General features: G+C 56.6%; 1 protein-coding gene across 5 annotated transcripts in view; it reads left to right on the top strand.

Annotated features, from left to right (window-relative positions):
* The window catches only part of CUEDC1 (CUE domain containing 1), a 90,882-nt gene that overhangs the window by 60,424 nt on the left and 18,205 nt on the right, over positions 1–12,253 (top strand). For 4 of the 5 annotated variants that reach the window (XM_024980278.2, XM_024980277.2, NM_001099064.1 and 1 more), the window contains 1 exon segment: positions 8,628–9,154. In XM_024980278.2, the coding sequence (XP_024836046.1) occupies positions 8,834–9,154 (321 nt within the window). In that variant the 5' untranslated portion in view covers positions 8,628–8,833. 5 annotated transcript variants of the gene reach the window in all.

Raw genomic sequence — 12,253 nt, 5'->3', positions numbered from 1 at the left:
TCCATGGGCTGCAGCCTGCTGGGCTCCTCTGTCCAGGGGAATTCTCCAGGCAAGAATTCTGGAGTGGCTTGCCATTTCCTGCTCCAGGGGATCTTCCTGACCCAGGAATCAAACCCCGGTCTCCTGCACTGCAGGCAGATTCTTTACCGACTGAGCTATGAGGGAAGCCTTATGGTGTTCCATTAAATATGTTATGCGAATCCCATAGAAATGGAATTCATGGATCAGTGGGGGAGGGATGCGAAGTGTGTGTTAGTGTGGGGAAGAGGGCCCTCTGCTGCTCTCAGCGCCCCTCCCCGATCTTGGCTCCTTGGCACGTGTAGATCCTGAATTGTGTGGCATCACTGACCCAGGGGCCAGTGATCCCAGAGGCCCAGAGGCATCTCTCGTTCCCGCCCAGGCCTCGGGGCTCAGCCCCAGCCCTTGCAGGCCCAGCCTACGGAGGGGCCTCCTCCTGCCTGAAGGGGAGCTCTTTCCCGAGGAGCTGGCCCCGGGCCGGCCCAGCCTCACCGCCTTACACCTGAGCTGGCTGCCAGTGCCCCTTTCTCCCAGCTTGAGCTGCTGCAGTTGGTCCCAGGCACAGACACAATCCTGCCAGCCCAGAGGGGCTCCCCGAGACTGCAACCCCTGGGCGGGGCCCTGGGGAGCAGCCTCCCGTCTGTCCACTGAGGGCGGATCTCCTCTAGTGTCTTGGCTGAGCTGATGGCGTTTGTTGATGGAGAGAGGGACTGTTAGGGAAATAGTCCTGGCCAGTTCAGGTGGAGATGGAAAGCATTTGGTTGCCCAGGCAACGGACAACCTTGGCGGAGTGGGAAAAAGGTTTATGTAAGGAAATTGCCGTGGTTCTCTCTCGTCTGGTAAGCTTTGCCTGCAGACTCCTTCCTCTTCCCTTCTCCCCTGGACAGGAGCGCCAGGGGCAATTCTGCCCCATGAGGACTCCACTCAGTTCATACTTGCTGAGTTTTTGCCGGGGGGTGATGGGGCTGGGGGGGCCCTGGCCCTGTGCACAGCTCTGGGAATGCAGAGGGCGGTCAGGCCTGATGGTGTGAGACTGTCAGATCTGGAGTCAGATCTCCTGGGTTCACACATCATTTTGGCCACTCGGCTGTGTGACCTTAAGCAAGTTCCTCGACTCCTCTGTGCCTCACTTTTCTCTCTATAAAGTAGAAATAGCATTGGTAACATGTACCTTTCAGGGCTGTAGAGGGGATGAAAAGTCATTAGCTTGCATAAGACCCTTGGAATAGTGGTTGGTGCATAAAGAAGCAAGTGGTAAGTGCTATGTTATCATTGCTATTACTACCATCATTCTACTAAGATGACCCAAGCAAATGACATGTCACTTGTGCCCCGGGGGGGCTTCGTCTTGAATCTTTTCAACTGGAAGGCAGAGTTGACTTCTTGGCCCTTTGACAGTGGCCAAGCCCAGTCTTTGGGCCTCTGAAACAAACATGAACAACGGTGTCCTTAGAACTGAGGCTCTGGGGCCAATCCTTTCATAGGGGAGGGATTTTATTTAAGTCCTTTGAAACATCTCACCCTCATTTTTTTTTTCTTGCAGAGATTTCTTTAAAGTTTTATTTATTTGGTTAGTTATTTTTGGCTGTTCTAGGTCTTCGCTGCTGCGCACGGGCTTTCTCTAGTTGCAGCCGTCCGGCTGCTCCTCACGGTGGTACTCAGGCTTCTTATGACTTCCTTGGTTTCGGAGCCCAGGCTTTAGGTGCAATGTAGGATCTTCCCAGACCAGGGATGGAACCAGTGTCCCCTGCATTTCAAGGCAGACTCTTAACCACTGGACCACCAGGGAAGCCCCTCCTATAGATTTTTAAAAGATATTTTTGGGGGGAGGCAGATTTTTTTTTTTATACCCCAGGCTTAGATTGGACTGAATGGTGGGGGATGGCCCAAAGAGGTAAGTGGCTAACCTGAGGTCACACAGCCAGGCGTGGCAGAACTGAGTCTGTCTCTCCCCTTCTTCCCCGACCTCTTCCGCTCAGGTCTAGCCTGGCCTCCGTTTCCCGATGGCTGTGCTGAGGGTCCCCCCTGCCCTTTCCTGACACCCCCTCCCCCGGGAGTGGGCACAGGTGTGGCTCCCCAGCAGCTCCGTGCGCCTCGGGAAAGAGGCTGGCTTTGTTGTGGGCCCAGCAGCTGGGGCCATTTGAGTTTCCATTAAGCTGTTTCCGCGCCTTGGGCGGGAGCAGGAGGCTCGGCATTTAAAGGTCACCCGGCTTTTGAAGCTGCGATGACATTAATAGCTTGGGAAGAAAACAAGCCTGTACGGGGCCGGAGGACAAGGAGACTCTGTTAGGGCTGCCACCTCCCCACCCCCCGCGCCGGGCACTCACACACACATACACACTCGGACACTCACACACACAGCCCCTGACAGCCTCTCTCTGTCTCTTGTCCCCCCTTTCCTTTCTCCCGCTTTGGGGCCTCTCCAGCTCAGAAACCAAGAAGCTTGGGCAGACTTCCCTGCACCCTGCCCCCGCCACGTCCGAGGTGACAATTTTAAGGGGACACAGATGCCCTGGGCCCAGCGGTCTTTCATGAACGCAGCCGTCACCCACTTGAGGTTTCCCCAGGACTTAGCCACGGTTACACAAGCATCCCAGGGATCATATGACCTCATTCCGGCCCTGCTGGCCTTTGCAGCCTGGATTCCTAATGAGACAAACTAAGCCTGGGCCTGGTCTTCTCATACAGGAAATGGAATGGCTGGCAAGCAGGGTGTACCTTGCGTGCCAGTTCTCATCACTTGGTGGGGGCTTGTCCAGAGCGCCAGGATGAACAGGCTTCTGAGGCCGAGTGGGTTGCAGAGGGCAGTGCCTCGATGGATTAGTGATGTCTGCCTCGGATGCCAGGTAGAAGTGAGTGGCATGTGTGCCTTATGTTTCCCACCTCGAGAATAAATTGGCCTGAAACCCTCCCCGTCTTATATTCTGAGACCTCTGGGGCAGTGGGGGCTCTCCCGTCCCGTTTAATCATGAGGGAGTCGGGGTGGAGCCGATCCTCTGGTCCCTGGGGAGAAGCCGCTCCGTGTCTCCTTTCCTGGGAGCAGCTGTGGCCCGAGCCCTCGGACACCACCTAGTGGCCTGGCACTGCGGGGCCGTTGGGCTGGGCCCAGATCTTATTAGGCAAGAAGGGACAGTGCGTCCCTCTGACGGCTGCGATCACAGCAGCTCAGACAGATCACAAGATCTGGCCTGTCCCTCGGCCCTGGGGGTTTTCAGAGAAGAGAGCTGGGGGTGTGCAGGGACATGGCCGGCCTCAGGTAGTCGCTCCAGAATGACAGAATGACCCCTCGGTGGGGGGGTGGGGGGTGGGGGGTGATGCAGAACAGTGCTCGCCACAGGGGCCTCTGGCGTCCCAGCCCTGCACCTCCTGTGCCAACCACTGCCTTTTGGGATTGAGTCCTGGCCCTCCCAGGAGGCAGTAGAATTTCAATTCAGGTCTTGGAGGGGAGTCAGTCTCCTGCCCTCTGGAGCCATCGTTGGCTTGGAAAGAAGACCAGCCTGCCATCTGCCTGGTGTGCCAGGGAGGAGGCCCTCAGGCCAAGTGGTAGGGGCGCAGGTACCTGAACTGCGTCTTGGGGCTGCCCTGGCCTCGGTCGCTTCGTCCGTGAGGTGGGGCAATCCTGCACACGTGGAAGAGAACGGGCTTTGGAAATGAAGAAAGCACCCCGTCCCCACCACTGCGATGAGCTGGGGGAGGAAGACGGGACGAGAACCCACAGTTGCTGCGCTCCCAACTTCTTTCCTTCCTGTCTTTACTGTGCACCTGATAAGTTATGTAGGAGATGCTGTTGGACATTCGTGTGGAGGCAGCAGGTCGGCCATGCAGGTGTGGGGTTGAAGGGTGTGTTCCTGGGAGACTTCACGGCAAGAGAAATTTGGGAGGCAACATTCGGCATGTTGTTATTCAGTTGCTCAGTCGTGTCGGACTCTCTGCGACCCTGGGCACCGCAGCAGGCCAGGCCTCCCTGTCTCCCACCATCTCTCGGAGTTTGCCCAAGTTCATGTCCATTGCATTGGTGATGCCATCCGGCCCTCTCATCCTCTGACGCCCTCTTCTCCTTCTGCCCTCAGTCTTTCCCAGCATCAAGGACTTTTCCAGTTTGGCATGTAGATAGTATTTAATGATGTGGGACTAGATAAGATCACTCAAGGTGTAAGTGGAACTCTGGAAAAGGGCCACGACCAGGGCCGGAGGTCACAGCATCCTGTCTCGTCAGGTGCTCCCTGTCTTCAGTTACCCATGTAAGTTCTATCACAACACCCCTTCCACGTAGGTGTGTGTGATCTCAACTTTGACACACGAGGAAGCTGAGGTTTAGAGAAGTGAAGTGATTTCTTGAAGTCACACAGCCTTTCCAGGACCAGGCAGAAGTGGGACCAGGATTCTGGCTCCTGGACTCTCCCCTCCCCGACGTGGGCCCTACCTGGCCCTGCAGGAGACTCGCTGGGATGACCTTGGGTGAAGTCAGGAGAATGACTCGGGCAGCTGGCCCACCTCCCTGGGCCAGGCCTGGAGTGACTCAGGCCTTGGCTGTCTGCACACGCTTGGAGGGAAGCTTGGCTGCCTGCCGCCCCTGCCAGGCCTTGGGGTTCCTCTCTGGGGAGGCTGGATGGCCTGGCTCCCCAGGGCCTGGGGGAGGACAGGTGTGGGGTTCTTCTCCCAGTCCCCAGGTTGCTCACAAGCTGTGAGTTCAGGCGAGCTTTTGAGCTGGCCTCCAAGGTGTCTAACGGGCTCAGCAGGTTTGACTCACTTCCTTTTTCAGCAGTCAGAGGTTATTTCCCTCTGTTTCCCTGCCAGTGCCCTGTAGCCAGGATTCAGAGAGGTGGAGGAGTGATTTCCTCAAGGTCACGGAGCTGGTTCTGGGGTGGAGCCAACAGACCCCCTCCCTGCCCACCCACCACCCACTCCAGAGCTGTCTGGATCCCCTTTCCTCTGTGAAACGGCAGCCTGGCTGGGCCCAGTCTCCTGAGCCTTTCTGAGGCTCCGGGGCTCCTGGACTTGCAAGCCTGACTTGGCGTTTTGGGCTCTTAGGAAGTGGGTGCCTAATTTTGGCCTGTTTACATGCTGGCTGTGTGACTTTGTGCAAGTTACCTGACTTCTCTGAATTGGTTTCCATAGCTATGAGATGGGGATGATAACATCTGTCTCTGGAGTTGTAAAAGAAAGATTACATGTGAAAGCACTGGCATGCGCGCGTGACCCTGTCTCCTGCCTTAATTTTTCCATGTGTTTTAAGTGGCTTTTCATTTCAGCTGTGCTGGTTGCAGACGGCAGCCTGGCATGGATGACCCTGACCCGAGGACAGTCCTCCTTGCTGCCAGCCACGCTGGCCAAGCCTCAGTCCTGACCTTATCTTCTGCATTTGAGCTCAGTGAGGGGTGGGGGGCCGGTGGTGGTGCCCTGAGAAGCGGGAGCTCTCACATCCTCGCCTGTGTTAATTAAAGGCATCCTGGTCTGGGGAGTCCGTGGGTCCTTGCAGAGTCCTGTGAAAATGGCATTTCTGCACATCGCATCCTGTTTCCCTGTTTTCCATTACTGTTTTGGAGCCACCTTCTCCTCATCCACGGAAACACCCTTTGATGGAGAAGTTGAGGCTTTGCCACCCCTCTCACTGTGTCTTGGGCACCTCCTCTGGTCTTAGGTCTCATCTCTTCATCTGTAATGTGGAGCAGCCTATGGGGCTGGCTTAGAGTTGTCAGCTTGTTTACATGTCAGGGCAGACACGCAGAAATGCTCTTTTTCAAGGCTTTGCACCGGGGGTAAATGGAAGTGGGCGCTGGGGCTGTGGGGTCTCCAGCTGTGAGGATCGGGATTGCCTTCCTGAGGGCTGACAGAATTCTGGGGGTTGATACCCAGATGCAGGAGAAGGCTCCCCTAGAAGCCCCTACCCCATCAGCTCTGGGATCACTTGGCTAGGATGCCAACCACCCCTGGCTCTGCGCCAGCCTTCTGGGGCAGTAGCAACGACAGTGACGCAGCTAACCACGTTCCAGGCAGCGTGCTCGGGATTATCCTGTTAATTCTCATTGAAGCCCCATTTGTATAGATGAGGTCCTGGACACAGAGAGGAGAGGGTGCATGGACGAGGTCCTGCAGCTAGAGTGGCAGAGAGGAGGGGTGCAGCCTGGGGCTGAGGCACTTGCGTAAATGGTAGGAGGGCGAGAATGCCTCATGGAGGCTTCCTGACACTGAGGCCCAGAGGCCAAGGGACCTGTCAAGAGGGCTAGGTCCCAGCCTCTTTCTCCAAGGTACTGCCATTTGGCAATGTGAAAACTGGTCCCTCAATCTATCTTGCAGATTACTCGAGGGAGAGGCTGAAGGTGGCTTTGCTCCAGAGGCCTTAGCACCAGGCACTGACCCCATGTGTGATGACAGCAGACTGGCAGTCCTGGTCTGCCACCCGGGCCCCCAGGGCACTGGCTTCTGGGGCCTCCTGGCCCTCATGTCCTAGTTGGAGGCCTCAGGGCACATTTCCAGAACCCAGGACAAAGACAGCCACCAGGGTGGAGCCCGACTTTGGAGGATATTTTGGCAGTGTCCCCTGACCTTCTGGTGTGTCAGAGGTCATGGGAGGCGTGGCTGCGGGCACTGGGGTGTCTGGAGCTGGCCGTGGGAGGCATTCTTTCCTGTGTTCATTCTCTAACAGATTTCTTGGACTGGCCATTTGAGGTCACTCCTCTGCACTTCCTTGTGACATGGCTTTGGCCTCTCTGAGCTGTGACTCGCTCATCTAGGCAAGAGATGGGGTGGAGGAGGCTGGATAATAAATCATACTTAGCCCAGTCATCAGAATCCTACCCAGGCATTAAAAATCATGAAGTAGATCTCTGTGTTCTGACATAAGAAGATGGCTACAATCAATTATTAAGTGGAAAAAAACAAGTTGCATAGTAGAATTTATGGTTTGATCACATTTGAGTAAAATGAATTCATGCATATGGTAGTATATGCATAGAAGAAAAGTATCTAGATGTAGGTATGTGCTGTTCTCAGTGGCTTCAGTTGTGTCCAACTCTTTGCAGTCCATGGGCTGTAGCCCACCTGGCTCCTCTGTCCATGGAATTTTCCAGGCAAAAACACTGGAGTGGGTTGCCATGCCCTCCTCCAGGGGATCTTCCCAACCCAGGGATTGAACCCACATTCTTTACCGCTGAGCTATCGGGGAAGCCCAGATATAGAGTGTTAACTGGTTTTCTCTGCGGGTAGGAAGCGATGATAGTTCTGTAACATAGAGTCTGGAGGCTGCCTGGGGCCCATGTGCTTCTAGATTTGAATACAGCCCGCCTCCCTGGGACTAGGCAGACACCCACCCAGCAAGTCCCAGAACAGGAGACCCAGACAATTTCCACATCCCTCGGAGGAGGTGGAGATCTGAAGGACATAAAAATCTCAGCACAGTGGCACTGGAAGGGCTAGGGGGGCCGTATGAAGTCCCATTTTACCTCTGAGAGGACTGACCTAAAGGGACAGAAGGAGCCAGAGGAAGGGATGGGTCTTCTGACCTTGGGGTGAGGGAGGGTACTTCCACTGCCCCTTCCACATGCTCTGGTCTTGTTTTCTTTCCATCATCGGTTAACTGTCGAGATCATGGCAAGGAAGAACCTTGCATTGTTTTGCTCACACTGGCGTTTATCTATTAGCTGTTAGGATCATGACCTAACATTAGAGAAGTCTTAGGAATATCCTTTGATGCAACAGTCCCTTAAAATAAAGCTGGCACTTTTCTACAATTAGCAAAATTACTGTACATCCTGGGATAAGCCTGAGAAAAGTCAGAACATGATAGTTTTAGACACGTTGAACACTCAGTTGATGGCACTAACAGAAATGTGACCCTGGTTCTGAGTGGGCTGCAGAGTGTTCTGCCGCAGGTTTCGCGGAGGTCTGCGCAAAATGGGAGGCAGGATGGTGGGGCGCTGAGGGTGGGAGGTGAGGCAAGTAGAGACTGGATGGGGCTGGAGACCACAGCAGGTGTGCAGAAGCCACAGGCCCTAGTCACGTCCCCGAGAGTGCTGGGCAGTGTGTGTAATGGTTGAGGCCAGCGGCCGAGGGCCACAGAAAGAAGTAAAAGTGAACGTGTGAGTCGCTCAGTCGTGTCCGACTCCCTGTGACCCCGTGGACTGTAGTCCGCCAGGCTCCTCGGTCCATGGCATTCTCCAGACAAGGATACTGGAGTGGGTTGCCATTCCCGTCTCTAGGGGATCTTCCCAATCCAGGGATTGAACCCCCATCGCTGGCATTGCAGGCAGATTCTTTACCATCTGAGCCACCAGGGAAGCCCCTTGGGGCCACAGTCCTGGCTTCAAATCCCCACCTCCTCCACTTTCTCAGGTCTGTGCCTCAGCTTTCCCATCTGCATAAGGGGGATCCAAGCACCCACCTCATAGTGGTGTCATGAGTTAACTGGCAGGGAAATCTGTAGGATGTAAGCCCTTGTTAATTAGGAAAGACGTATAGCTGTGTAGCTACCATAGGGTGGAGAGAAAGCAGAAAGAAGCAGTTTTCCCGAGGGCGTGGCCCTGGGGTGGGGAATCGCCCTAACCTCCTTGTTTACCACCCCGAGCTGGAGTGGGTTGCGTTCCCGCTGACTCTGTGTCCCTCCGTTTCAGGTGGGATGGTCCTTGGAGCCAGCCCCAGGATGCTCCCCGGCTGTGGATGACCCAGCCGCCAGCCCCCTACGGATGCCGCGCCCCAGTCTTCTGACCCGGGGACCCCGCCCGGCGCGGGCCTGAGCTTCCGAGCAGCCACGGCGCAGGGACCCGGGGGAAGGGGCTCGGCGCCGGCGGGAAACATTCTCCCCCAGCGACTCGGCAAGATGACCAGCCTGTTCCGCCGGAGCAGTGGCGGCGGGGGCGCGGCCGGCGCTCGCGGGGCCGGGGCCGGCGCGGCCGCCTCACAGGAGCTCAACAACAGCCGGCCAGCCCGCCAGGTGCGCCGCCTCGAGTTCAACCAGGCCATGGACGACTTCACGACCATGTTCCCCAACATGGACTACGACATCATCGAGTGCGTGTTGCGCGCCAACAGCGGCGCTGTGGACGCCACCATCGACCAGCTGCTGCAGATGAACCTGGAGGCGGGCGGGGGCGGCGTCTACGAGGACAGCTCCGACTCGGAGGACAGCATACCCCCAGAGGTAGGGGCGCGGCCCCGATTGATCCTTCAGCAGGAGCTGCAGCAACTAGTTTGAACCTCTTAGAGGACTTGAGTTATACTCCTGTCTGGGTGTCCACCTGGGGAAACTGGCACCTAAGTCAGCCCAGTGGCCTTGGTTTCCTAGCAAAAATCAGGCAGTCGCTTAGCAAACACTGAGCACCTTCTCAGGGCTGTGCCAGGCACTTGCTAGCCCTTGGGTCAGGGGTCATCAGAGTCAAGGAGCTTGTTCAAAATGTAGACACGTGGGTCCCACCCCAAAAGACCAAATCCCCTCTCCAGGCTGGTGCTGTCTGGTCTGTATGTTTGGAGTCTTGGGGCATCCACTTAGGCCGGTGCAGAGTTTCTGCCCTCATCAGAGTTCACAGTCCCGGGGGAACTAGAGGCTGGTGTCCGGCAGTGGCAAGCCACAGGAGTGAGAGCTCAAATGGGGAGAACGGAAGCAGCAGAGAGGAAGAAATGGCTGCCCAGAGGAAGGGTAAAGAAGAGGGAAAGGTGTGCAGAAGGAACAGCTTGTGCAGAGGCGGGATAGAGCAGGAGTCCTTAGCAGCTGGCAGCAGGACCTCTGTCGGGTTCCTTGAGTGAGCAGAGAGCAGGAGGCCTTGCGGCTGAGAAAGAAGGGAGAATGTTCTAGAGCAGCGGGAACCACGGGAGACAGGTGACCCATCAGACTTGCGAGTTTAGTTCCTTTGACGGAGGCATGAGGGATGCTTAGGCAGTTGTTTCCTTTCTCCAGGGAGGTGGCTGGGGGAGAAGGGACCCACCCACCGCCTTGGCCCACCTGCTGGGTGTGGCCAGGCCTCCGTGACCCCTCCAAGAGTTCACATCTGGCCTCCCACCCTTGGTAGGACCTGCAGTCCTGGGCCCAGAAGGGGCACCCAGAGCCTTTCAGCAGAGGGTCACTGCCTGCAGAGGCACCTGGCACGTATAGCCATGGTTCCAAGAACGGTCCGTTCCAAGACGGAACAACCCAGCTGATTGGATTCAGCTCTGCTCTTCGCTGAGTCCCAGCCTGGGCCAGGCAGCATCCTGTATGCTTTAGATGTATCATTGCTTTAAGTCTGCACACACTTCATGAGGTTGCATGGTTATTGCCCCGCTTACAGTGGGAAACCTAGACCCTGGTGTGGCCCAGGGGCCTTCTGAACACAGCCCTACATGTGGCCATTCTCCATTAATCAGGGTCATCCTGCCTGGCAAAGCCGCCTCGTTCTTCCTCCTATCGTGGTGCTGCCTGGGCGGAGGAGAAGCTCTGGGCAGTGACATCTGGCTCATCCCTCTGTCACCCGCAGCGCCCAGGACAGTCACTGTACAGAGAGGCGCTTGAGGAGTGTTTATTGAATGACTTGATGTCGCTGCTGTCTTGGCACAGCTTTCTTTAGTCTCTTTTCCTGGGAGAGCACACCTTGGCTCTGCTTGGATCAGCCAGTGGATGCTCTTAGCCAAGAGGAGGTGTGTGTGTGTGCATCTGCAGATACCTCGTTGTGAGCTGGAAGGAAAGTTCTCTGCAAACACTGACCCCTTCCACAGTCTCATTTGTCCTGACGGTCTGGCAGGTAGGATCGTGTTTCCCCTCTTGTTCACGGCACCCACAGCCCCGTGACCCTCTGTAAAACTCCCCTGATGCCCTCGATGGCCTGCACTGTGGGTGCTTCTGTTTTTCTAAGTATCTGGCTTTCCAGATGGAGCCCCTTCTCAGCAGCCCCCTTGGCTGTTTCCCCAGCCTTCATCTTTGGAGCTCTGCGTGGGCCCGTCGGCAGGCAGTTCCTGAGCCAGCGGAAAGTGCTGCGGAAAATTTATGAGCAGCAGCTGGGCTGACAATAACTGCTGACTGGAAAAAGCCCCCTCCCTGGAGGCTGATGAATGGTGGGCTGGCCTGGGGGTATCCTCGCCACAGAGAAATGTCTCCCGTCAGATAAATGGCCTGGACCTTGGCCCCCAGAGCACCTGGCAGGCATCCATCACCCACACAGGGCTAAGCTGGGAGGCCGTAGAACCAGAAACTTCAGCACCTTTAGAGCCGGAAGGACAGCCTCACTGTGGCTCTCGTGGGGTTGCGGGGGAAGGGGGAGGCCAGAAGCACGACTGGGGTAACTTTTCCCCGAAGACTGGGGCCCAGCCTTTCCGGAGTGTGCCTGGCCTTCTGTCTGCCTTCTTGCTTCATCCTGCTCCAGGAGCCTCTGATGGGCGTCTGGTTCTTGGAGCCCCTGGAGGCCGCGCTAAGGAGCAGGAGCGGCTGAGGAGAAAGACCTCACCGCCCCCTCCTGTGCGGCGGGCTGCGGAGGCCTGAGGGGCAACTGCTGCGGGCCTCAGTCAGAGGGACCCCCGGCAGCCTCCCTCTGGGAACAGCTCCTTCAGAACTCGCCTCTCCTCACCTGTCTGACTCAGAGCGGCTTCAGTGGGGCCAGGCTGGCTGCCGAGGGGCGGCCATGGGCTTGGACTGCGGGCCCAGGTTGGAGCTCCGTCCCTTAGATTCGGGGTGTGCCAGGGACCATGACTGGATCTTAGGGTGATCGCTCTCGCTCGCTCTCATTTTCTTGTGGAAATTCGGGGTAAGGAGAGTAGTGGCCCAAAAGGCAGCTACCGTCTTTTTTTTTTTTCCTGCAAAAGCATCTGTTTAAATACTTTCCACCTCAAAGGAAAGAACGTTAGTGCATTCCAGAGCAGGAGGCCTCCTTGGGTCAGGCTGGCTGGGTGTGTACAAAGTGTGGCAGTGTGTGTGCGATGGTGGTACAGTGGTGAGCACAGATGCCTTCTGAAACATGAGGCAGTGTGTGTATGTGTGCATGCATGCTCGCTCACCCACCTTCCCACCTGCCGTGGTGTCCCTGTTGAGACTGGGTGCCCGAGAGTGGCTGGGCGTGGGCAGGGACGTGCAGAGGCGTCTTAGTGGTGACTTCTGCAGACTCACTTGGGATTCAGATTTCGGGCCAGTTGACAGCCTCCGAGCCCTTCGTGTGTCCTTTGGTCTCGGAGGTGAGATGGGCACAGAGCTGGGGAAGGGCTCGGGTGGGGACTGTGTGACCTGGGCTCTCTAGGTTGGTGGCTTCCTGCTGCTCCAGACTGCGCTGGGGAAGGGTTC

Source organism: Bos taurus, chromosome 19 (genome assembly GCF_002263795.3).
Source record: "Bos taurus isolate L1 Dominette 01449 registration number 42190680 breed Hereford chromosome 19, ARS-UCD2.0, whole genome shotgun sequence".
Classification (NCBI taxonomy): Eukaryota; Metazoa; Chordata; class Mammalia; order Artiodactyla; family Bovidae; genus Bos; species Bos taurus.
This window is presented reverse-complemented; position numbering and strand designations above follow the sequence as displayed.